General features: G+C 43.9%; 1 protein-coding gene across 1 annotated transcript in view; it reads left to right on the top strand.

Annotated features, from left to right (window-relative positions):
- The first annotated feature begins 10,794 nt into the window (after window positions 1-10,794).
- LOC136576607 (sterol 26-hydroxylase, mitochondrial-like) overlaps window positions 10,795-27,480 on the top strand; it is a 45,193-nt gene continuing 28,507 nt past the window's right edge. Inside the window, exon 1 of the mRNA XM_066576043.1 lies at window positions 10,795-11,047. Within this exon, the coding sequence (XP_066432140.1) occupies window positions 10,829-11,047 (219 nt within the window). The 5' untranslated portion in view covers window positions 10,795-10,828. The remainder of the gene's footprint in view (window positions 11,048-27,480) is intronic.

Below are 27,480 nucleotides of genomic sequence, written 5' to 3'. Positions count from 1 at the left end.
GGTGGTGAAGATGGAGGAGCTCCAGCTTGCTGCTGCTGCTTGCCACGAGGTCCCGCCAGAAATGGCGCCAGTGTGCTAAAATGGCCGCTGTAGCACTTCCTGCGAAATTTCAGCAGCGGAACCGCTGCCCAAAACCGCAATACAATAAGCTATTGCTGATTTATTGTGGTTTTTGCTGCTTTCATGGTGGCCTATGGAGGAAAAAACGCGGCGGATACGCCGAAAGAATGAACATGCTGAGTCTATAAAAACCGCGCCGCCGTTGCTTATCCGCATTGCGGCTCAGCGGGAAAAAAAAAGCCCTGTGAGAACAGCATTTTGGCCAAACTCATTTGTGCTGCATTGCACTGCAATCGCAACGGTTTGGCCGCAATGTGGATATGCAACGGCAGACCGCAGCAAATACGGGCTAAATCCGCCCTGTGTGAACCTAGCCTTAGACTTCATGCATCAGCTTCTTCATGAAACTGTCACCATAGAGAGAGAAGACAAGATGTGACTTCCATCCCAGAAGAGAAGCCCCAGTGACGTCTCCTATCTGCCTCGTACCACTGCGGGGGCCTTTATAACCCCCAGGATTCCGGCCTGCACTTCCATCACATTCCAACTGTCGTTGCCAGGCAACAGGCTAAGAGCAAGCGTCTGATTGGTCGCTTCTAACTGTCAAGTAAGCAAGCACCTGATTGGCTCATTCTGCCACTATGTAATAACTAGAGACAAGGAACGTGCGTGTGATCGCTGAGAGGTTCAGGGGAGAAGCCACAGGTGGATAATGGGAAGATACGTCCCAGAATATGATGTTAACCAAACTTTGTATTTATGAGCCCTTTTCTACAAAACACAGAGAGTTCTCAGAGTTTACTGTTATGTTTAGGGTAAAACAGGAGCGTCAGTTGTATCAGCTCATTATTACTGAGCTTATCTCCCCAAACACGGCTCTACTACAGATCGCACCCTCAGTAATGGGCTCAATAAAGGGCAGCATTTTATACATATCCAAAGGACAATGACCAAATGGCTTCCATGACCAGACGGCTGCAGATTTTGCTTTAGTGTCTTCATTCCCCTGTTATTATATATATCTGTTATTATTTTTGTTGACTCAGGCTGGTTTCACGCGGCCGAGATTCTTGCGCAAGATTTGTGTGTTGTAAGACGCACAAATCTTGCATGAATATGAACCCCATTCTCCCACACATGAGCGAATGTTTTTGGGACGCAGTTGACAAATAAATGGTTTTGATCCCAGACTATGCGTATCGGGTATTGCTGACGGGTTTGATGGGTATACTCTTTTGGGAGTTTAGAGAACTCTATACCCCGATATGGAAATTGATTACTGCCCACTGGATGCACCCTGCCCCGCCGGCAGGGGGAGATTTTGGTATAAGGATAAGGGCTTATTCAGACAACCGTATATCGGAAGGGTTTTTATGTCCAGCTGATATACGGTGTCCCTCTCTGCAGGGGGTGGAGGCTGGAAGAGTCGGGAGCAGTGCACTTCCGGAATTTAGCCCCACCCCTTTCCATTGCAAGCCGCCCTTAGGGAGATTATATTTTTGGATAGAGCGATATATCAAAAAAGAGATTGTTTGACTAAGCCTGCCTTCACACGGGCATCAAAATCATGCAAGATTTGTTCGTTGCAAGACGCACAAATCTCGCACAAATATGTACCCCATTCTCTTGAATGAGGTCATGCACATGAGCAATGTTATCCTGCATGGCCCCGCGATGCTATGCGGGAAACAAATCACAGAAAGGGACACCGTATATCGGCCAGGCGTGAAAACCCGGCGGATATACGGACGTGTGAATAAGCCCTAAGTTTGAGTAAATTTGAGGATGATGATCTGGTATATATAATGGACAGTCAATATTGAGTGTTGGTTGCATTGAGATAGTGGTGAAATGTTGGTGGGATGTAGAGGAGGAGAGGAGGTGAGGGGGAGAGAAGGTGGGGGGGTGAGGAGGTGGGAAGAGTAAGGGCTCATGCCTACGGACTAATTTCTACTGCGTTACCTGCGGCAGAAATTTACGTGTGAATTCCGCAGCTATTAGGTTCTATTGAGCCTAATAGCTTTCTGCCTGCCAATGCTCACTTGCGGAATTCCGCCGCTGAAATTAAATCGTGGCATGTTATATTTTTCTGTGGATTCACGCTGCGGCAGGTCTCCATTATTATAACATAATAATGGAGACTGCGGAACTACGTGATCATTCGCAGGGACTATCACGTTTTTAAACGCGGTTCTCCCGCGGCGTAAATCTGTGGGCATATCCTGCAATGCTCGTGGGCATGAGCCCTTAGTCTTGTTGGGAATGAGGGAGTGTATGAGTTGTTCATTCATGTTTACATGTATTGTTTGTGTGGGAAATGTTATGTTTGTATTTTTACGTACAGTACGCTCATCTATGTATAAATATACAGAAATTAAGGGGTAAATGTATTAAAATTTCAATTTCAATAAAAAATGATTTGATTAAAAAACAGGACTGACATATTCCCTTTATTCTGCATGTCGATATGATCGGGGCGATCACGCTCAATCAGCTGATGTGATAATTATGTTAAATCAACCTGTAAAGCTGCAGCTGCAGCCATCCCGCTGATATTTGTACCTGGATACATAATGAGAGGACGGCCTATGTAGTTTGTGGGATGCATTAAGCTGCAGCGCTGCAAGCAGACAGCGGGGGCGCACCGAGACAGAGAAGTATGATAGTTATATCTCCAGATTCAGCATGTCAGCCTCTATGAGTCCATATATTTAGTTTATGGGGTCATAGGAACTATCAGATTCTTTTAATCCTGGCTATGAAAGGTGTCAGAACACACAGTGCAATGCAAGCTGCTGAGTATGGGGCTGCATAACTGCAGATTGGTCAGATTGCTGACGCCCGTCCACTGCCAAAAGCCTAAAATGTGCGAGTGAACATCAGAATTGGGCCATAAAAGAAGTTGGCCCGGCCTGATGAATCATATCATCTTTTACATCATGTGGGCCTCTGAATGTGCTCGTTGCTTACTTGGGAAAGAGATGTCACCATGTTGCACTATGGGAAGAAGACAAGCCGGCAGTGACAGTGTGATGCTCTGTTGTGCTGGGAAACCTTGGTCCTGGCATTCATGTGGATGTTGGGGCTTATTCACACGTCCGTATATTAGCCAGGTTTTCACACCTGGCTGATATACCGTGTCCCTTTCTGCAGGGGGAGGAGGCGAGCCAGGCCGGTAGCAGTGCACTGAGCTCCTGCCCCCTCTCCACCCCTCGCCACTGTTTGCAATGGGGGGCAGAACTTAGCTTCGCCCTGTTCGCCCCTCCCATTGCAAAGTTCTGCCCCCCATTGCAAACAGTGGCGAGGGACGGAGAGGGGGCGGGAGCTCAGTGCACTTCTCCCGGCCCGCCTCCTCTTCCTGCAGAAAGGGACATGGTATATCGGCCAGCGTGAAAACCTGGCTGATATACGGACGTCTGAATAAGCCCTTACATTGACACGCACCACTTATTTAACATTGTTGCAGACCAAGTACAGCTCTTCATGACAACAATATTCACTACTGGCAGTGACAGGCTAATACATCCTACCAGACTGCAAAAACTGTACAGAAATTATAATTGGGGGCACTGTTACAGATTTTGCTTCAGGGCCAGAAGCTTCACGTTACACCTGTGGTTCAAGGTGCTGAGTTTACTTCCCCATTTTTGAATGTGATCAAGCATCTGTGAGATGTGGAGAAGCAAGTCTGAACCTTGCAAACTGCATCTCCAACCTTACAGGACTGGATCTACTGCTAACATATTGATGCCAGATACCACAGGACGGATGCAGAGACATCATGTGAAGATCATCCCTCAATGGATCAGAGTTGTTGTGGTGTCATGAGAGAACTACACAATATTAGGCAGGTGTTTGTGCATTTCTGTTTGCGTAGGCATATATAAATATGCTTTCCTCATTTTGTTTTGGATGTTTTGATATATAATTTGTGTAGTCTCTGGTTACAGGGTGCATATGACAATGCGTTAAGTTAGCGTCAGCCGTGGGTCGTTTTCTTTTTTATATATTTTTTTATTTTATTCTGTAATTTCTTTTTATTAACTTATTTTTGTAACATCTGTATCCCTCGTGACATATAAGCCCTCTGGGGTCATTCACATTGCCTTTTTTTTTAAATTTCACACTTTTCGGGCTTATTCCGACGTACATATATCTGCCGATATACGCTGTCTCTCTCTGTGGGGGGAGGAGGCGGGCCTGGAGCAGTGCACTGAGCTCCTGCCCATCTTCGCCCCTTGACACTTTTTGCAATGGGAGGGGCGGGGCGGGGGCGGAACTTAGCTCTGCCCACGTCCCGCCCCTCCCATTGCAAACAGTAAGTCTTGCAATGCTTTATCATAGCGATCATAAGTGTGATTGTACAAGTCCCCTACAGGGACATAAAAAGTGTAAAAAAAAAGATTAAAATAATGTAAAAAAAACAAAAATGTAAAAAAATATATTAAAAATCCGTTTTTTTGTGCTTTTTACCATATTGGCATAACTTTTTTTTTCAAATAAAATTCCCACATATTTGGTATTGTCATATCCGTAACAACGTGTACAAAAAAATTGAAGATGATTTTTCTCCTGCACGGCAAAAAACGTTTAAAAAAACCCTAAAAAACGGAGGCAAAGTGCTTATTTTTTTCATTTTGCCTCCCAAAAACGTAATAAACGTGATCAAAAAAGCCCTATGTACCCAAAAATGGTATCAATAAAAATTATAGCTCCTCTCGCAAAAAATAAGCTCTCACAGAGTCCAGTCCATTGAAAAATAAAAAAGTTATAGGACTTTGAATGCAGCGATTTAGAAAAAAACTAATCACTTCCCCCCAAAAAATTTTATTGCTGAAAAGTGGAAAATGCACGATTAACACTGTAAAAAAAATCTTTTTCAGGATTTGTTGCCTCTTCCTGCTATCATAAAGAAATGAATAAAAAATGTACAATATAGTCTTATGAACCCCAAAATGGCAACAATAAAAACTACAGTTTGCAACGCAAAAAACAAGCCCTTATTTGGCCGCGTCGACGGAGAAATAAGAAAGTTATGGCTTTCGAAAAATGGAGATGAAAATCTGCCAACAATTGTTGCGTCCTTAAGCCCAAAATAGGCCGTGTCCTTAAAGGGTTAAGGAAGGGGTGATCTTGATACCTAAATATGTAATGCAGTGTAAGAGAGAGAGTGGAACTCAAAAATGGGCTCTGAGTTTTCGCAGGTGTGAAGGGGTGTTATAATAGAGAACTTCTGTTTGTCTATATTGACTATTAGACCAGAAACTGCTGCAAAGGACTCCAGCATAGCGATTACATTTTGGAAAGAGGGAAGACACCTAGAAAGAGTGAGAAGGAAGTCGTCTGCAAAGAGACGGATTTCCTCTTTTGTACAATTTTAGGGCTTATTCACATGTCTATATATCGGCCGGGTTTTCACGCCCGACCGATATACAGTGTCCCTTTCTGCAGGGGGAGGAGGCGGGGGTGGAACTAAGTTCCACCCCATCTGGCCCCCTCTCATTGCAAATAGCGTCGAGGAGCGGAGAGGGGCGGGAGCTCAGTGCACTGCACCCGGCCCACCTCCTCCCCCTGCAGAAAGGGATACTGTATATCGGCCAGACATGAAAGCCCGGCCGATGTACAGACGTGTGGATAAGCCCTTATTTTGTGCTTCCCTATAGGAATATTTTTTATTACATGAATGGGGTAACAAGAAGTGACTGAAAAATTGGCTGCAGCCGCTTCTCTTCAGCCCTCAATGCCGCATCCAAAACATTAATTTCAGAAAATCATAACTTACTTAAAATGTTTAATTGTTGTAATTGATAGATGGATACCAGAGAATTGTTTATCTGTCCTATACCAGGAGGAGGGATGACTATATGTCGGCCCTCGGTTGTTTGCTATCCTTCTGCCCTGACATAACTCATCTACATACACCTCTCCTTGGTCTTGATCGCTCACCCAGCACACCTCCCACCACATCACTTATATATACCTTCTTTTGTTTTTCTTGGGGATAATCGATTTTCGGTCTTGTAAATACGCAGCCTATTTACGTGGCCGAGATGAGCTTATGCCCGTGTGAATGAGGCCTTAGTGTAATATAAGTGCGGATGCACATACAGACGTTATCACTCCGCAGCTCGGTTTATCACTTATCTGAACCAACCTGAACCGAGCCCATGTGACCACAGTCCAACAATTGTATCCCTGATCACCTTATATAAGACATCACATGAGAGCTAAACCAGCCTGGCGCCTGCACAGATACGCCTTACCGCTGCGGAGTGTATCTGCATGTGCAGCAGTCTTTTTTTTTTGTTGACTATTCAAACTCTACGCTATTGTGAGTGAATTTGAAAAAACCCAGAAAGATAAGTCTTGTCCTGTCTTTCTCACACGTACAAAAACTACGTGCAAGAAAGATAGGGCAGGTCCTACCTATTCTCGTGCGCAGTATTAAAGTGTGAGAATCTCGCTAGTGAAAATGAAACTATTTTCACAGTCACAAAACAGGACGAAATCACGGCTGTCTGAAGAAGCCCATACATTGTATCTTACTGACAGTCATACTGCACTTGGACTCATATTGTCCTTACTGATATCTCCTCCTCCTTACTTATGCCACGAGGTGCCCATTACTACATAATGCACCAATCTCCAGTTACTATGCTGCACATCATGTGATCCTGCCCCCAACCTAAACGTTCATGCCCCCATCATCTCTTAGTCATCCTGGGCACCCACCACCCATCCTATATTGTGCCCATCATCATCAAGTCATCCTCGCCCCCCCACCACCCATCCTATATTGTCCCCATTATCTCCTAGTCATCCTGGCCCCCTACTGCTCATCCTAAATTGTCCCCATCATCTCCTAATCATCCTGGCCCCACCACCCCTCATCCTATATTGTCCCCATCATCTCTTAGTCATCCTGGGCACCCACCACCCATCCTCTATTGCCCCCATCATCTCCTAATCATCCTGGCCCCCCACAGCTCATCCTCTATTGCCCCCATCATCTCCTAGTCATCCTGGCCCCACTGCTTAACCCTATATTGTCCCCATCACTGTAGACCTCCACACGACATCCCCTGTAATCTGCTCATAGCTTCTCCTACCTGGGAGGTGTTTGGTAGATAATGGACAGTCACCAGGAGGCTGGAGCTGAGCCTTTGAGCTGAGGTTGTTGTTGGGCTGCCGTCTCCTAAGACTTTCATGCATCAGCTTCTTCATGAAACTGTCACCATAGGGGCTTCTACCCACTAGCATTTTTTTTTTTTAAAGCTGCGACATCGCTGTGTTGTTTTGATGCAAATGTCAATCGGACTTGCTAATGTTAAAATCACATCGCCCAAAAATCACAAACTAGCGATTTTTTTGCGATGCAATTTTAACATTAGAAAGTCCCATTGACATTTGCATTTAAAAAAATTCAGCAATGTCACAGCTTTAAAAAAAACGCTAGTGGGTAGGAGCTCTAGAGAGAAAAGACAAAATGTGACTTCCATCCCAGAAGAAAGGCCCCAGTGACGTCTCCTATCTGCCAGTACCGCTGCTGGGGTGTTTATAACCCCCAGCATTATGACCCGCAGTTCCATCACATTCCAACTGTCGTTGCTAAGTAACAGGCTAAGAGCAAGCGTCTGATTGGTCGCTTCTAACTGTCAAGTAAGCAAGCACCTGATTGGCTCATTCTGCCACTATGTAACAGCCAGAGACCAGGAACGTGTGTGTGACTGCTGAGAGGTTCAGGGGAGAAGCCGCAGGTGGATAATGGGAAGATACGTCCCAGGATATGATGTTACCAAACTTTGTATTTGTGGGCCCTTTTCTACAAAACACAGAGAGTTCTCAGAGTTTAGTGTTATATTTAGGGCAAAACCGGAGCGTCATTTGTATCAGCTCATTATTACTGAGCTTATCTCCCCAAACACGGCTCTACTACAGATCGCACCCTCAGTAATGGGCTCAATGAAGGGCAGCATTTTATACATTTCCCAGAGACAATGACCAAATGGCTCCCATAACCGGACGGCTGCAGATTTTTGCTTTAGTCTCTTCATTCCCCCTTTTCAAGAGCCATGTCTGTTATTTCATTTCTTGACTTAGGCTGGTTTCACGCGGCCAAGATTCTCGTGCGAGATTTGTGCGTTGAGAGACGCACAAATCTCGCAAGAATATGAACCCCATTCTTTTGAATGGAGTTATACACATGAGCAATTGTGTCGCGGCATGTTCTATATTTGGGGGGGCCATCTTCGCCTATTGTTTTCAATGGGGCCGGCGGAAAAACATCACATCACATGCTAGGTGCACATGGGTGCAATGCGAGGTTTCCCATTGAAAACAATGGGAGACACTCCCTGGGGCCTTTCAGAGGGCCCCCGCCTACCATGATACCCACACGGCTCCGTGCGATCTCATAGCGGGGGGGCTGTACAGGAAACCCCGAACATCCTTTGGGGGATTTAAATGCCGCTGTCAAAATTGATAGCAGCATTTAAAGGGTTAATAGCGCTGATTAGCCGTGCGGTTGATTGCAGCTATTGCCCATGGATGTCAGGTGTAATAAACAGCTGACGCCTGTGCTGTATGAAGAGAGGTCACCCCGCGATCTCTCTTCATACATACCCCGATGCTGCAGGATGTAAATGTACATTAAGAAGTTAAAGGGGTATTCCCATTTCGACTTTTCATAGCCATGATTGGAAACCACTGCACTGGTTACCGGCCATCTGGCAAGAGCCCATAGAAACAGTCAAGCAATGTTTTCATAGCTCTCATTGAAATGAACAGGAGGTGTGAAAACTACATAGCACAGTGCTGAGTTAAGGCCCACTTACATGAAAAGATGATCGCTCAAATGGCAGTTTGAGTGACAGTTTTGAGCAATCACTTTGCATAACTCTTAAGTAGCTAATTAGCTACTTAAGAGTTTATTAGCGTCTAAATTAAGGCAGCTGCTGTATGCAGAAGACAGCAGGAGTGCTGTCATCTGCATACAACTACTTTGTTTTCGCAGCTTTGAGCTGGTATCCCGCTGAGCTGATAGCTCCGAGAACAGCAGGAAAGCTGAGAGCTGCTTTGTTCTCGGAGATATCGCTGAGAGCTCCGAGCGGGTTACCAGCTGAAAGAATACTGTCTTTAAACAAAGAAAGAACCTCTTTAGTTTGCTAGAATCTACCATACATTTCCGACTTCAGTCTGCCATAACCATAGGCCTTGCTACTTTCCGTCACTCAGCTGATTCTGTAGATCATAAAAGACAAGTAATCTGAGACATTTATACCAGGGAGACGAATCAGTTCTACATTTTTGCCAATCTGTTTTGTACCCAAGCAATACATAATTGTAAAATGTCACTGAGCAGCAAACAAAGTAATAGTAGAATTTATCATTTTAATTGTGGCTGCGATTCTGTTTGAAGAAAAAATAAATAAATAAACCCCGAAAAAATAATGCATCCATGCGGGTCACTCCAACAGTTTTGAATGCTCAATGCGTGTGATGATCCAGTCCGGTTTACTCCTTTGGGAAATTCTCTGAAAAATCTAGAACAAGAAAAAAACAAAACACATGTGAGGCAAAACTGATCAGTTACACCTGCATTTACACAAGAATAAGGGCTCCTGCACACTGGCGAGGGCGATTCACCCTCGCAGTCCTGAAAACCCCTGGATGCGAGGTTTTTTCACAAGGAAACTGCCTCGCATCACTGCGGGGACTCCCTTCATCTCCGCTGCAGCTGTCACAGCCGCAGCAGGAGATCGCGACGGACTCCTCGGCCTCTTGATACTGCCCCCGGCCACTGGTGCAGCCATCACCCTGTTGCTGTCACTGGCTCTCCCCGTCTCCTGTCTTCCATCATTAGTAGTCCTGCCAAACTGCCCACAGTCACGATTCGTTGGCCCCCCTTTTGGACGTGGAGAGACTACCAGGGAACAGCAGCCGCCTTCAGGCCGCCTCCCTGGGGTTTTCCCCATCCCGGTTCTCACAGCCCGCATTCTCACTTGCCTCAGCCCCCAGCTCCTGGAGCTCCCACCGCCATAACCAGCCATGTCTGTCCCCATAGCCAGTGCCTGGAGCGTTTGGACTTAAAAAAAATTTCAAGATTTTTTTTGTCAACTCCAGGGGACATCAGCGGTGGGATGTAAACCAATGCATCAGAGGGGCAGCGTATATCGGCTAGGGCGTGAAAACCCGGCCGAGATACGCCCGTGTGAATAAGCACTTAACTGCAATATCTCAAATATGAGCAAACACTCTGTACAAATGTTTGATAAGATACATATTTACATCTGTTGACTTTATTTGAAAAACTTTAGTTTTTTTTAACCATTTAGGGGATGTACACATTTAACATTAGTTCATGTGGAAAAATTGACATCTGAAAAGTCTATAATGGGTTTGTGTCTTGTCTGTAAAACTGATGAACTGAAAATACGCCCGTCTAACTGAGCCCTAACACAGGAGTGGATCAAGTATCGCTGTAGAAATAGGCAAATTTGCCATTCAGGACTCTAGAAAAGTTGGCAACAATCCCTATGAAGTTGTATTGTTTCTCATCCAGCTTTCCCAGAAATAGAGATAACGAAACAGAATTTTTTAACATCCTATTCTGTGGCCAATGCTCTTTTCTAGTCTCTGGAGGCAGTGCAGACACGTCTAGGGTTATTTACGAGCTCCTAGAGAACGAACATTGCCTATGAGGGCTGGGGGTGGACTCTGAGTTTGCAGGATGTTACACGCTGCTGATTAGAGCAAACTCTTCTGCAAGATGATCGCAGCTTGGCTTGGCAGACGTGTCTGCTCCATACTACAAACTTCCCACAGACTCCCTGCGGCCAGGTATAAGGCTTCTCTGGGGATCTCAGAACTGCAGGAAGATCATGGAAGAAAGTTCAAAACTATTAATGACCTGCCAGGACCCAGCCAACTGGAGACACTGTACTGGGTTTTCCTGAGGGGGTATCTCTTCTCTACACATGAACTGGAGGTAAGAGAATAGTAGACCCTAAGGGGGAAGATTGGGGGGAGCAAACTGACCTTTGAGTTAGGGCCCTTTTACATGGAATTCCCGTGATCCAGTGAGAATCTGAAGAATTATCACTCAGTGTAAGTGCATGTACAGACTGAACAACGAATGATAATATCATTCGCACGCATAAAAACTGGATGATGATCGGCCCGAGTCAATAGGAAGTTGTTCCTCTATGGAGGCGGACAGGTCAGAATGATCCCCGGCCTCCATTCACTGAGTGTTGATTGCTTCTGTGTAAAAGCATAGGAAGGATTATCACTGGGGCAATCTGTGGGGCATCTGCACCCGACAGGTTGTCCCGTGTAAAAAGGCCCTTACTTCTGTCATAAACCATGTACTGCCAGGATTGGGATTAGGGAGATATTTTCAGCAAAACCCATCACAAAGTTACTTTATTGTACATTTTTAGAGCTTAAACAGACAGGCATGTTTTAGCCCCGTTATGAAACTGTAAAAATCACGGTGCAGATTTTCTGCTGCGGAAATACACACCAATTCTGCTATGTGTGAACGTAACCCAAGGGAGCTTTCACACGTGCAGGATATTTCTGCAAGATGCAAAGCTCACAAAAATCCATTCTTTAGACTAATTAGCCTAATGAGGTGCAGATCTGTTCTTTTCCTCGCATTTTGTGCAATGTTTCATGCTTCCCCTTGCATATTTGCGTACCTGCATAGACTTCTATTGGAGCTTTGCTGCACAAAGTGCAGAAAGATAGAGTGCTCATGATAACGAACCCATTGAAATCAATAGGGTCTATTAGTGTTTAGCGTGTGCAAATACCCACGCAAACACGGGCATGTGAAGAAGCCCTAATGGTTTGCAGCAGCAGATTAAGGGCGGTTTCAGACAAACATATTTGCGGAGACATTTCCACATGTGAAAATCGCACCCATATAATGCGACGAAGCAAAGCCCTTGATTTCAATAGATTTGTCCTGACGAACGTGTTTTTGCCACGCAAAATCTTCATACAAGGAAAGATAAGACCTGCTGTATTTTTGTCCGTGTTATGCAGAAAGCTGCCATAGAAGTCTATGGCAGATCAAAAAAAAAGGAGCGTAAGGGAGTTACCCAGCATACAATGGAGTGAGAAGAAGACAGCTGCCCTAATTTTGCATCTAATTGCCATTGTATTCCACGAGAAGGGTGTAACATGCAAGCGTGTAAACTGGCATTTTGATTGCAAAAATAATCAAATTATCTGCTGGCACGGATGTATCAGCTGCTTCTTGCCAACCTCGATTATGCAAAAGTACCTTCTGTACTGGTGAACATATTTGCGAATATGTTCGTCTGAAACCACCCTGAGCTCCATCCTAAGGTGCGTCTTAGATACAAGTGTGAAGTGTTCCTAATTGGAACCTACCTGTTGGCAGGTTTTGCTCTTTAGAACAACTGGTAGATGTTTAGCAGTCATTAACCCCTTCACTCTTTTGCCATTTCTTCTTTTTTTCTTCTTTGCTCCTTTTCTCCCCGCTTTCTTTAAAAATTCAACTTCTTGAATTTTTTTGTTCATGTAACTATATGAGAGCTTGAATTTTGCAGTGCAAGTTATGTTTTTAATGACAGCAATAAATTTGCCATAAAATATACTAAAAAACATGCAACTATTTTGCCATTTTATTTGTTAACCCCTTTCCACCACAGGGCGTAAGTGTACGTCCTGGCAGCGAGGTACTTAACGCTACAGTATGTACACTTACGCCCTGTGGACAGTGCAAGATCAGAAGAGATCCTGCGCTAACCCGCAAATGGGAGTCGGCTGTGACTGATAGACTGCCTCCTGCTGCAACAGCGGGGGTGAATCGGGACAGTGACCCCCACTGTTAACCTCTTACATGCCACAGTCTCTGTCTCTCCCATGCTCTGTTTATTCCCAGGACTGTGATGGTAACAAGTGGGCATCCGCTACGGTTAGAGGAACGAAAGTTTCATCAGCAACACAGAAAGGGGTTCTTTACTGTAAGAGCAGAGAGACTGGAACTCTCTGCCTGAGGACATGGTGAATGCAAAATCCATTGAGGAGTTTAAGAGGGGATTAGATGTCTTTCTAGAGCGCTATGATATTACAAGATATAGACAGTAAATAACCAGCGGGGTTGTTATTCAGGTAGGAACTATCAAGCATTGATCCAGGGAGTATTCTGACTGCCATTATGGAGTTGGGAAGGAATTTTTCCCACCAAATGGGCTAACTGGCTTCTGCCTCATTGTTTTTTGTTTTTTTTTGCCTTCCACTGGATCGACAAGGGAATGGAAACAGGCTGAACTAGATGGACATTGTCTCCCTTCAGCCTAACATACTATGTTGCTATGTATTTATATGCTGCTGTCAGAATTGACAGTGGCATATAAATCACTAACAGACAGATCATTGCTGCTGCAGCTAGGTGTCAAAGACAGGCAACACCTGCCATGTATGGCTCTGGGGCTAACAGAGGAGGTATATATATGACCTTTTGTGTGAAGGGATTAAACCTTTTCAATTCCAATTTTTTTTCGTCCATTCTCCCCAGCTCCAAGAAGTCATTCTCCCTTCACCCCTGATCTCTGACAGAGATCAGGAGGGTGCCGGCGGTCACATGATCACCAGGGGAATGTGGAAATAAAAATTCTCTCTTCACCCTCCTGATTTCTACTGTGAGTGATAGCCGTGATCAGGAGGGTGTCGGAGGTCACATGATCGCCAGGCTGAATGCAGAAGTTACACTTCCGCATTCTCTCTTCATCCTCCTGATTTCGGCTGTGAGTGACAGCTGAGGTCAAGAGGCTTCTGCAGTGGCGGGCCTGTTCCGACATCGGAGCTCTAGAGGAATTTCATGATGTCGGAACAGGTCAGTCATCGAAGTGGAAAGAGTTAATAATGCCTTACAAACATATTTCTTTTAATGCCCATTAAGGCGGATTCAGGCGAATGTGGTTTTGTCCACTTATGTGGCTGTGGTATATGTGGCCGCAAAATGGGACAAAACCAAACCACTGATTTCAGCAGGATTTCAGTGGTTTCATTTTCCCTAGTTCTTTTCTTGGCTGTTAATTGTGTAGTGGCCCAGAGTTAATGGGGCCCCTCCAGAATGTTCTATGTCTGTCTCGTGTCACTGTCTTGTCTTTTCTTGTTTGTGAAGTGCATTTGATTTATGTGCATTTGATGGCTGTAGGACTGAAAGTCTAGTATGTTCTGTCCTGTTTGTAAAATATATCGTTCGTGGTCATGTGATGTTATATATGTTTGCAAGAATGCAATGAGTGAGTTAGAGGGAGTTGGAGAGAAAAGGAGAATCTGAGTCAGCCACACAGACACTAGAGAGATCGGTCTGTGTGTGAAGTGTGGAGGAGGCCGAGCAACTTCCTTATGCTCAGCCTGGGCCCGCCCAACCCAGGAATCCTTGGTAAGTCTGCTGAGTGCCGAAAGAAAGAAAACCGCTTCATAGCGGAAGAGGAGAAAGTGTGAATGTTTTCCAGTGGAGAGAGAAAGTGAGTACCGGGAGTGAAGAAACCTGCAGATGACTTGGACTGTGGATTTTACAAATACCCCGTGAGTTCCACTGAGCTATCATATTTGTAAGCTGTGATTACTGCAACTGTTCTTCAAGTTATTGACTTTATGCAAGCGTAAAGGTATTAAAAGTAAATGGACAGGATCGACCACTCCCGGTTTAGTCTAGAATACACTCTGCTGGTGTTGGACAACTTTATTCATCTACAAGATCCATCCCTGAAGAAGGAATGGTGGCGTCACAAGTGACAATTGGACTACAGGTAACCCCCGGTTACTATCCCAGTGATCTTCCCCAGCAGTAATGTGATCGGGTCCCGAGCTACCCTTAGTGGGAGGAGAAGTAGGGCCCCATGACAAGGTCTTTCTCTACCTTGCTGTCTCCTTGGCTGTGGGCTTGCTCCTCGGACGTTGCAATTGTACGGCTGAGAAAAGATAGGACCTGCCCTTTTTTTCTCACGGTAGAGAATACATTTTGCGGGAAAGATCGTGCGGCACCTTCTCACGGTTATTTTCAAACTCCTGCGCTCTGGCACAGAGTTTGAGAAGCCGTCGAGGGGGAAGAAATTCCCATCATTCAGGCGCCACTACGCTCCATGCCGGTGAGCGTAGTTGCGCCTATGCTGTTTGAAACTGCCCTAAGACTGGCATTGCTGTAAAAAAGAACTATATGGTAATTTGGTTTGAATGGTCTGGCGGGGGTATCTGGACCATTTGAGCCACCCAGGGTAAACATTTCCTCTTTCCACTTGATTGATGTGGATGATGTACCCTTCAGCTGATCTCACGCTTATGGGAGTGGCACATTTGCAGTTGGTTTTGCCATAGGGTGGGCAGACACACCTCTTTTTACTGCGTATGCGCTGCTCCCAAGATGTGTGGTGCAGGCAGAAGATTTAGAGTAGCTTGTGAATGGCATAGAGACCCCATCCACATCATCAAACTGAGAGGGGGCCTTTTACAGAGGAGACCTCGGGGGCTCAAGCGATGAAGATTCATCCACCATTCAAATCAACCTACCATACGGTGCCAGGGTTTTAAAAGGCCCTTTTATACAGAAAAGGCACACTTACGCTACATTCACAGCAGTGTGACTCATGCGTGAGTTTTGTGTTTTGCAAGATGAATAAAACATGTGCGAATATGAACTCCATGCTTTTGAATGGAGTTATACATATGTGTGATGTTTTCCCTCACAGGGATGTAGCGAGGTAAAAAATTACTGTATTTCCTATTTTTCACCAGCCTCGGAATGCATGTTTGCTATGGGCCAGTCAAACACATCGAATGACGTGTGATATGCACGCAAGTGCGATATGATGTTTCCTATTAAAATCAATAGGAAACACTTGTGATCATCTATCGCGCCTGAAACATGCGCCAGACGATTGCAATTTCACAGAAGTGATGCGAGGCGATTTTGCATGAAGAACATCTCATATCAATGGGTAAGACACATATTCGCAAGCGCCATATCGGGCCAGATTTCTTAGCCTGATATCAAGCTCTTGACTGATTTACTGCTACCACTGGTTCAAAGAAGCAAAATCTGGTGATGGGTTTTCCTTAAATGACTGACAGAATAAAAAAATTGCTGTGAAGATGGACAGAGCTTATGAACAAGGCTTTTTTTTGTGTGCGTATCGGCATACTTTACTGTTGTTTCCTGCTTTGTTACTCGTGGGACACAAAGAAGCACCAATTGAGATGTCTAATTCATCTAATGAGTTCCTTATATGTTCTTTTTCGGTATTATACAATGTTTCACGCACCCCCTTAAGTATACATTGCACATTTGTCTCCCCCCACCCCATTGACTTCTATCGGAACCTCTGGTGTGTAAATATGTAGAAAGATAGAACATATTCCATCTTTTTTTGCTCGGCCAAAATGCGCGCTCAAAAATGCACAAATGTGTATGACCCCATTGAAATTATGCGTATTGCTTATGTAGATTTGTCCATGTGCCATTCCTTACCATCACATTAGTTGTCATGCACAAAGTAAAGTTACTTTAGTTGCACGTAGTGTTCATCTCTTTATTGCTGCCGTTCTAAAGTTTGGTCCCGAGTCAAGGGTCACATGCAAGAATTTACCCTCTTACAAGAATATAGGTTGCGACAACAGAGTTTTTGTAGTGTGACTCCCCAATTTTAACTTTTGATACAATCGGTTTAAAACTGTGAAATCTAACTTTAAAAATTGTGTTTTCCCCAGGCTCATGTAAAACGTTAAAACAATGTTCTGTACAAGTTCTAAGTTGATATTAGCACTGTCTTTTTGCAAAGAGTATGTTGAGAGCAACACTGTACCCTCTGGGTGCTGGGTGTGGAAACACATTTCTGATGCAATGTGCCAGAAGTCCCTATTTCTCTGGAAAGGTTGGGTGATGTCTATCCGGCGAGATTATAAGTAAGCCAGTCCGAGTTGGTGTGTAGTGAGTTAGGGTAGTTTCACACCTGCGTTGTGGGTTACACTTTCCTGCTCCGTTCGGGGAGCAGGAAAGGGGAATCCCTGTGGTTGAACGGCTCTGTCTTAGGATGGAACCGAACAGCGCATGAATGGACTGGTATTTTGTGCCGAATTTGCGACTGAACCTCCAACCGTGGTTCCAACGCTGATGTGAAACCACCCTAAGCCTAAGGCCTAGCAGCAGCGAGAGAGATGGGGATGACTTCCAGACGCCATGGAGTGTGCCACTCCAGCGCCAAGAGTAAAAAGCGACGCATCATTGAATAAAGGTTAGTGAAAAGTTACCATGGATGTGGAATCGTTTATTACCTGTGGTGATGAAGGCCAGAAAGCAAACTGGTTATCAAGAATGGAGGGCAAAACAGTTGCTGAGAAAGCATTGGTGAGCTGGGCAGATGAAGTGAATGCCAGGTACCTTGAGCAGGATGCTACATCTCCTGATCTAGGTAGGCCCCTGACTTCCCAAGGAATACAACACCTGACAGCTAATCCCAGGTTGGAGGACTCATAGAATCATAGATTGGTAAAGTTGGAAGAGACCTCCATGGGGATCGGGTCCAACCACCTGCTCAGTACAGGACACACTAAATAATCCCAGACAGATATTTGTCCAGCCCTTGTTTGAACACTTCCATTGAAGGAGAACTCGCCACCTCCCATGGCAACCTGTTCCTCTCACTGATCACCTTCATTGTCAGAAGCTTTTTTTCTAATATCTAATTTGTGTCTCATCCATTTCAGTTTAATCCCATTACTTCTAGTGTTTCCTTGTGCAAATGAGTCTAGGGCTGATCCCTCTGCACTGTGACAGCCCTTCAAATATTTGTAGACAGCGTTTAAGTCTTCTCTCAGCCTTCTTTTTTGCAAGCTAAAACATTCCCAACTCTTTCAACTGTTCCTCATAGGGCATGATTTGCAGACCACTCACCATCTTGGTAACTCTTCTCTGAACTTGCTCCAGTTTGTCTATGTCTTTTTTAAAGTGGGGTGCCCAGAACTGGTGTAGTGGGCCAGAGTTAACAGGGCCCCTCCATAGTGTTAAATGTTTGGCCTGTACATTTGTATTGTTAGTATCTTCTGTATTGTATGCATTTGATGTGTATCACACTTCTGCAGCACTGGGTGAGTTATGTCTCACCCAGTGCTGCAGAAGAAAATTATAAAGAAATTTATTATGTTGTATGTCATGTGACTGTGTTATATATTTTGGTAATGGGGAGAGAGAGAGAGAGAGAGAGAGAGAGAGAGAATTTTTGAAGTCTTCTTGTAAAAGGTTGTGGGAGTGAGGTCTGCAAGGGAGCCACACAGACACTGTCTGGGAGAAGCTGAAATATGCCCATCAGCTTAGCCTGGGCCTACGCTACCCCGGAGGTGCCAGTGCTGCTATCTGCACTGGGAGAGAAAAGGACACCAGAGGGGAGTGTGTGATGATTGGTAGAGAGTAAGAAAAGAAAAAAGAGTTTGCCAGGAGCAGGATCTCACAGATAACTGCAAATGTGGATTGTCTGGATTACCCCAAGAAAACCTCCCTGCCACACCACCTTCTGAGAATGTAAAGTGTTTTTCTGGACTGTTGCTGTTATTTGTTGGAACTTTGTTGGAATTAAGTAAACGGGCATTGCCGACTGTTCCCGGTTTGCTAATAAAATTATCCCAGTGCGTTGACTACTTTCACCTCAAGGTTCACTGCTGAGGATGGAATGGTGGCATTACGAGTGACAACTGACTGTAAAGTAACCACTAGTTCCCCTTTCCCTGTGACCTCCTACAGCAGTAACTTGGACGGGTCCCTGGCTGCTTTCAGGGGAGGAGATGGTAGAGCCACCGTGACAGAAATCCTTATCTACCCTGCCATCTGCTCGGCTGTGGGCCTGCTCTTCGAACACTGCAGGGCTGAGTTTTTGGCGTGCATGAACAGGATTGTACCTCTGCACCTTCCTGAGAAAACTCAGAGAAAAAAGTGCATCCACTTTTTCCAGACACGGAAAATAAGTGTACCCGTGCCTGAGTTTACAAAGCACTGTCTAGTTGTGTCCAGTTCGAGCCAAGTTATAGTGTCAAGGCTGAGTCACCTGCAAGAAAATGCAGAGTAAAAAAGATTTTAATCCTCATTCTTATGTGTCAATGATGCATTATACTCTGAGAAGAAATTTTGTAGTCTTTTTGGATAAAGTGGAGTTGCCTGTGTTACACTTTATTCAAGAGGAAGGAGAAGACAAAATGGAGACCCAAGCTTCTTATTCCCTTGCCTTCACAGAACCCATAAAACTTTGTCATCACTCAGTTTCTTCTGTGGCTGAGGGAAAAGTAGGGGCAGTCACCCCCACCGCAGAGCAAGAGCCAATGCCACAGCTGCAAGCGGAGGACCGCCCAGAGGACTAGTCACCAAGTTTGGTGAATGAACTTCTAGACTTGTCTCACCAGACCATCAAGACCCCGCTTCTACTAGAGCGACGAGCCTGAGCTGGTGGAATTTGGTGCCACCATCTTTGCCCGCTTCACCTCCGCCGGAGAGAAGAGTAAGGGAACCTCTCATCTGGGACCCTATTCCTACTGGACATATTGCTCCCACTTCTAATGTGTCTCCAACAGGTGAAAAACTCCAGAGTCTGCAGAGATTCCGAGCAGGGGATGGATTCATAGAGAGCCGTTAACTCCCCATCATGAATTCTTATCCACTATGACAACCAGGAAGTAAAGGATGCTTTGCCAGTACACCTTCTGCCTTTCATCCAGGAATACAGTGATAGGAACTTTGCCTTTACTTTTGTGGATGAGCAGAGGGAACGTCCAAGTGGATCCCCACATGTTGTCCCTGTTGCAGTATCCCGCGAGAGACTTGTAAATGCACCATGGATTGCTTCCAGGACATTGCCTGTGCCGGAATGCATAGTCCATTGGGGGCCTGTACAGAGAGAGACTCCGAACACAGTAGATTCTTCTACACTGCGGCGGCAATCCCCAGACTGTTCTGAGCTGTTGGAGGACAGTACTAGAGATGACCGTGAAGTGGACACTTTCCTGCGTGCCAGTCCTTCCTTGTGTTCCTCAGTTGGAATTCATGCATGGAGCAGTAATGTCATGCCAACTGGGTTTTCTACGGGATCTGAGTCAGAGGAACCCACCAGGCCACCCATTGTGAAAAAGGTGACATGGTGTTGAGAAAATTTAACTGTGTTGGGACTCCCTTTTTTTTCTAGAGACTCCTGTTTATATTAAGCCCCCAAAAGACTCTAAAGTTATCTATAACCCCCTTGTATATTTAAATAAGACAAATATTTTGTATTACTAAAGTTAAAAATGCATTATTTCATTGCACCATTTAATTGCATAATGTTGAGACGTAACATTGACCATGTTAAAGTTAAAGGCCCTTTTTGACCCAATGATTATCGCTCAAAATTCACTCAAAAGCCATTTTTTGAGCAATAATCGTTGTGTCTAAATGTGCCCATCTTTCAGTTTTCTGCCGAATGACAGTTTTCAGTTCTGCTTGAAAACCATCATTTGGCAGAACAGCTGATAAGCAGGACCACACACTGTGCCTGCTGTCCATGGTGCTGAATTCTCCACAGGGAGATAGAGATTACATGGTTTTCTCTTAGCAGCACATGTCTGAACAATGGAGCTAATTACAGAGCTCAGACCTACTGCAAACTGATCGCTGATCTTTCAATCTTTTGAAAGTTAACTGTGATTGTAAACGGGCCTTAATGTGCAGGAGGGAGTATGAAAAGTAACACAATCTTGCTTGCATTCAACTGCTTGTATGCATGTCTGAATGTGTTAGGAGGTTTGAATACTATGCCCTACTAATCTACTTAAAGTGTGCCAGTGTCTGCCTGTTATCTTTTTTATTTTTTATTTTTTGAAACATTAGATTTTTCTTCAATTTTGAGCAGAGTAAATGACACGCAATAACATTAGTAGAGCAAATATTAGTGGGGACATGGGGCAGCCACTAATTAGAAAAGTTTTTGACCTGAAGCTTGATGAGTAGACACCGGCATTAGGAGACGAGTACAGGGACATTGTAGCGGATAAGAAATTTCCCTCGAAACCAAATTTCTGCAAAGTGGCTCTGAGATACCCGCAATATATCCTGTCAAATGCCTTCTCCATATCTAGTGAGAGAAGCAGAGGAGGAATCCAACCAGACTCGGTCACCTCCACCAGGTTGATAAATCTTCTAGTGGTGCCTGAGGTTTGTCTGTTTTTTATGAAACCCACCTGGTCGTTTTGGATTAGGCAAGGTAAAATATAATTAAGTCTAGACGCCTAAATCTTGGCAAAAATGTTAACATCAGAATTAAGTAATGAAATGGGTCTAAAGTCAGCAGGGGAGGTAAGCTGCTTTCCCGCATTGGGGATTGTAACTATCAAGGCGCTCAGCATCTCTGAAGGAAAGGAGCCCAGCCGAGTGGCATAACTGAAAATTTTTGAGAGATAAGGGGCTAATATATTTGAAATTTTTTTATAATATTCATTAGATAGCCCGTCGGGACCAGGAGATTTATTTATTTTCAAAGACGCAATAGTGTCTAAAATCTCTGTAAGGGAGATATCCCTGTTAAGATATTCAGACTGTGACTTGGAGAGACAAGGAAGTGCAACATTTTCCAGAAAGCCCTTGATAATATACGCATCAGGTTGTGGTGTGCTTTTGTCATCTTTTAAATTATATAGTGAGCTGTAATAATGTGCAAATTCCTCTGCTATTTCATGGGGATTGACGATTTTTTTGTTATTGGTGTCATAGAGGAATGGGATTCTAGTTTTGGACTCAGTGATTTTTACTCTCCTAGCCAGAAGTTTAGAAGCCCTGTCTCCCTTTCTATAATTAATTAATTTGGATCTATAGAGGTACATCTCAGCCTGGGAAACAGGGGCATGATAAGACCTGGTTATAAGACCTATATCTGTTGAATGTAGTTTGTGAAGCACCCATTTGTCTACTGAAAAGTTGTCAATATGAGAGTATACTTTATGTGCCCATTTGGAGAGCATGACATCTGCTTGCTTTAGGTAAGGAAATGGTGTGGGTAGTTGCGTCCTTGAAAAACAAGTTTTACTGGGAAGCCCCATTTGTATGGGATATTTTCTTCTCTTAGGACTTTTGTGAATTTTGCAAATTCTTTTGTTCTGGCAAGAGTAGCAGGAGAGAGATCTGCGAAGAATGCAATTTGGCAGAAGCATTCTGGATGGTCCCTGGCTCTAGATGAAGCTTTTAGAACAGCACGCGTTTGGCCAGACAGTGGCTTTTGTCAATAGCACACTGTTGGCAGCTGGACAGCTCTGTTCTTCATACCCAGCCTGTCATCAGGGAGCTGGATACAGCTGAAACAATAGTATCAGCTGTATCCCACTGTGAATTCCTAATAAGGCTCATCGTGGTCCTTCAGCACGCTGAAAGACGACGATAAGCGACGGGATAACGAAAACTGCACGATGTAAGTGCAGTTACACACAACGATTATCGCTCAAAAGGCGGCTTTTGAGTGAATTTTGAGCGATAATCATTGTGTCTAAATGGGCCTTAGGAGATTTATATTTTTACTATTATTGACAGTCTTCTCGAAGCACAGTGTTCAGACTCACACCTATAATGTAGGCTTGCTCTCCTGTAATACTGTCTCAAAGTCATAGTCAATCTCCCTCATTGTGGTAGCCCACTATATAACAGGCCTGTTGATTTAACTAGTTTTGTCCCTATTTGTGTGCACACCTATTGTTAAAATTGAGGCTGGCCTCACTTACAGTTCCTTTGTTCGGGAATCATCGCATCTACTGACTCAAGCTTGTCCCAAGTCAGGAATACAACTCTATTGTGCTGTTCTCCTTGGTTCCTTGTCACATTCAGCTGTCCACTTTCCCCCAGGTTGTAGTTGTAACACGTATGATTCCTTGTGGCTCTTGCAGTAGGCAGATGCCGATCCCTCTGTGCAGTGGACATTGTACTTACCATATTACTTGTTTTCTCACAGTCTGTGATGTGTTCCAGTGGTGCGCATCTCATTGTGCAGACAACAGTTTCTTTGCAGACTATTGCACCCCTCTGGAAAACCACTCCAGCAGCACCTGTAGTTCACAGTATCACTCCCTATCTCCCTATGCTCTCTTGCTGCACAGTAATACATTGTCCTTTTTTGGGGGGAGCCTCAGCCATTCAGTGAGGGTTCATTGGGCATGCACAATTCGACCGTGCAAATATTTGGCACAGCTTTTGGTGCTTGTGATAATGTGGCACAATTTGTGGTGCATTTTCTATTCATCACCATAACAATCTTCTACCCCTTTTGGGATGCCTCTTACACCAGCGCCATTTCCATTTAAGAGAAACAGAAAAACAAGACTCCAGTGAATAAAAGAGCGCAAAAAATTGTATCAGTGAGTAGCAGGAAAAAAAAGCCTGGTCAGTTGAATCCAGATCTGTTGCACTGTACTGGTGGGAGGGTCAAAATTTGGTGTCAGCAGCATGAATCAATGACCCCTTCCTGTCAGCTGTTCAGAGCATGCCAGTATTATCATCTAATTTACAGGAACTACAAGAAGCTTCCTGTCTGCATGGACCAATATTCCTGTAGAACAATTTAATCACCTAGTGGAATCTATGCCACAGTGAATTACTGCAGTTCTAAAGGCCAAAGTAGGCCAACACGCTACTAGATGGCCATTCAGTACATGTTCTAGAATTATGTGGCATTGGATTACTATAGGCTGTACGTCTTGAGTCTGTTCTGAGCAGGAAAGGTTTAAGCACCCTATTTGCTGTCTAGCTGCTAGGCTCGCTGAAATAATTGATAGTTCAGCCAGCCAAACAGTTTCTTTCTAGGGCTATTTAGCCCAACTAGTAGGGACACTTGCTGCTAGTTATACTAATTGTGTACTAGTCCTATACCAGTGAAGCCTGTATTGCAGTACTCTGTATTTAGAGAATTTTAGATAGCTTTCATCAGTTTGGTTATTCGGGGTTTTAGTGTTAGTTGTTCAGATCAGTTCCGGTCTCTCTCCCTTAGTGTGGGGTCGTCCTTTTCAGGACGGATGCTCCACTTGATGGTCCGGTCCGGTTTGGGCGACTCCACTTTTGCAGTTTTCAACTTCTAGCTATATCTGATTCTATTTTTACTTATCACCTTCTGTTCTGTAACTGATTAGACAAGACCTGACAATCATTCAGTGATTTTTTTTTTTTTATATATATTTTTTTTCATCCAGTAACGTTAGTTACCAGGTAGACACTGCCAAGTACGAGATCAATACAGGTCTGGCAAAGAATGCGGGCAATCCTAACAGTTCCAAAGGTCATCGCAGACTAAGTAAGCAGCAGATAAGAGAGGTTGTCACAGCTCTGTACCTCTTATTAACAGTATATAATAATGTTCTGAAATGACGGGCTTTAATCAGACATGTGAGTGCATGCGTGCACTTTGAATTTCCTGCGTGGCACCTTATATCTATCAGCCACAACCACTGCCCACCTAACTTTGCCCTCCAAAACCTTACTCATCACCCCAATACGCATAATCTCTCTTCTCTATGGTTCATTTGCGGAAGGTTGCAACATTCCACCAGTCTTTTTGCTTTTCCACTTTAAACTAATCACCATGTCCAGCTTCCCTGATGCAAATGCCAAACAGAAACGAAAAATTGTGATGTGAACGAGCCCTAAGCTACACATTAATTATTAATTATAAAATACATAGTTACACTATATTGTACACTTCACGGTTCCATCTCAACTATCAATCTATGTGACATTAATCCTACACTCTCTATAACATTTATGTACTAAACACATTATTATCATAGGCATTCCCTTTAAAGGGCCACTCCAGCAAAAACACATTTTTCCATGCCTACCCTTCTCACCTGATTGCCTGTCACACTTTGGAGGTCTCCTCTGTATACTAGAGCCACTTCCCTGCAGTGTAGCCCCCTGTCTGATACGTATCAGACACCATCTTGAGAATGAGATTTTTTTACTTGCAGTTTCATTTCTATCCCATGATGCATCAGCACAGCATTGGCTGAGGCTATACCATTTTTACCTGCTGGGAGGACAGTTAAATTAGCATTATCTTTTATATTCACCTAAATAAGCTAAATACCATAAGTGTGCAGTTAGTAGGATGAGCTACAAATTCCTCTATTATACCTGTGTGACAGGAGCTGTGTGATCATCAGCAATAACTGTGACAGAAGTTCCTAAGTCCCTCTCAACACAGTTTCTGTGATAGATCCATATAACATAAGCCTTATGACTAAGGCTTTGTTCCTACGAGCGTATATCGGCCTGCTGTTTTCACGGTCGGACGGTTTACACTGTGATTTGATGCGTTGGATTGCAATGCATCAGATCACATGGCCGTATTCTCGCGACGTAAAAGTGTCCGGCCGGCCAATATTACACCCGGCGTTTTTACATCGAGCCCAAAAGATAGTCCCGGAACTATATTTTGGGCCAGAATACGTCGGATGCTGAATGGACTCCTATGCGAGCCAATGACAGCGGCCGGAGAAGGGAGGGGGGAGGTAGTTTAGCAGCGTGACTGCTAAACCAGCGTGACTGCTAAACCAATGACAGCCATTTATCGAGCACTGGCTGTGATTGGCTAAGTGTCAGCCAATCACCGCCAGTGCTTCCAGCAGCCGGGGATTTTTCAATCCCCAGCCAGAAGATGAAGATGATCAGTGCCAGGACCCGGGGAGAAGCTGCGCCGGCACCCCAAACAGCGTGGGAGAGGTGATGTATACTTTTATTTATTTTTTTTTTCTTCTGTTGCTGCTTATTTTCGGGGTAGGGCTTATATTTTAGCCACCCCCGAAAATCCTAACATGTAATGATATAAAGTCGCGCAACTTTGTAGTGTCACATGAGACTTTGTAGTGCTACAAGATTGTGTTATTGTCGCAAGAAGACGCAGTGATATCGCACGGACCAGCGACGGGATATTGCAGCAATTTTTCTCATGGCGATGCCGTGTCATCTGCATGAAGGAGGCCTAAATGTACATAAATCTATATTTTATACAAACCCAGAGGTCCCCACACCCTGACATACATTTCACATCGAGTTTCAAAAAATTCATAATAAAATATATACATACATTACTACGAGTACCACCAAATCAAACTGTACATAGAAGTGTCGCAAATTGGAAAAAATAAATGAAAAACAATGAACTATTTATTTTTACAAAAATACTAATGACAATCAAATAGTAATGAAGATAGGAAAACTCCATAAGAAATCCACTTGATTACAATTGCATCCAATAATATTACATCAAAATTTAGGTCAATCTAGAGAGCTGAAAGAACACCATTAAAACATATAAAGTGCATGAATATATAAACAAGAACAAAAAAAAATAATGAAAAATGGGAAAGGCTAAGACTAAAAATAAAAAATTATAATAACACAATAAAGACAGAGGGATTATAAGAAGGAAGCAAAACTGATATTCTCATTCAGACCTTTAGGTGTAACCGTGTCAAACCTGAAAATCCACCTAAGATTTCATTTGTGCCAGTATTCTAAGATCATCACCCCGTTGATTAAATAGTACTGGATTGATACCTCTCACCCTTAACCCTTTGCTATGACAATTATGATATACGTTGAAATGTTGGGTTATTATTATTATTAGTACATGTCACACATTGACCACAGGGACCTGATCCCCATTTGAGACCTTTTAGGCCCAAAGGTTCTCTCTGATTGTTAGCCAGTATGTGAGCTACGTACCAATAATTCACCAAGATTATACTGGATGGTGAAGGTAAATAAGGCTTTAATGCTTCATCAGAAGTCAGTACGTCCTAAAATTTGTTAATGGTCAAACGCATTTCACACGATCTTGATGTACATCCTGCGATAAATCTTACTTGAGAATTCGGTTCTTTATGCACTTTATTCCCATGTAGCAAAGATGTACGATTAGCATTCCTGGTCCGTTCTAATGCTTTTACTATAGATTTCTTACTATAGGATCTTTCCAAGAATCACGTCTGCTGACGTTGTGGTCCATGCTGTGATGTAGGCCAGTATGTATGCCTTAGCATTCGGTTCGCATCCATCTTTGTGCTGTTACACTATATGGGGAACAGGTGTTAGTTTTTATTTCTATTTGTGGGGATTGGTATGTATTGCCATGAAAGTGTTACAAAGGCTCATTTCAAACTATGCCTTCACATAGCTGGACGGGAAACGTACATTGGCGTGAAGCAACCTCTGGGTTTGTATTAAATCTATATTTTTTTTATATATTTATTAACATTAACATGTGTCGGTTAGTTACATAATAGAATCATAGAATAGTAGACTTGGAAGGGACCTCCAGGGTCATCTGGTCCAACCCCCTGCTCAGTGCAGGATTCGCTAAATCATCCCAGACAGATATTTGTCCAGCCTTT

The sequence above is a fragment of the Eleutherodactylus coqui genome, chromosome 8 (assembly GCF_035609145.1).
Source record: "Eleutherodactylus coqui strain aEleCoq1 chromosome 8, aEleCoq1.hap1, whole genome shotgun sequence".
NCBI classification, from domain to species: Eukaryota; Metazoa; Chordata; class Amphibia; order Anura; family Eleutherodactylidae; genus Eleutherodactylus; species Eleutherodactylus coqui.
The sequence above is the reverse complement of the archived record's forward strand: the minus strand, read 5'-3'. Positions and strand labels throughout refer to the sequence as shown.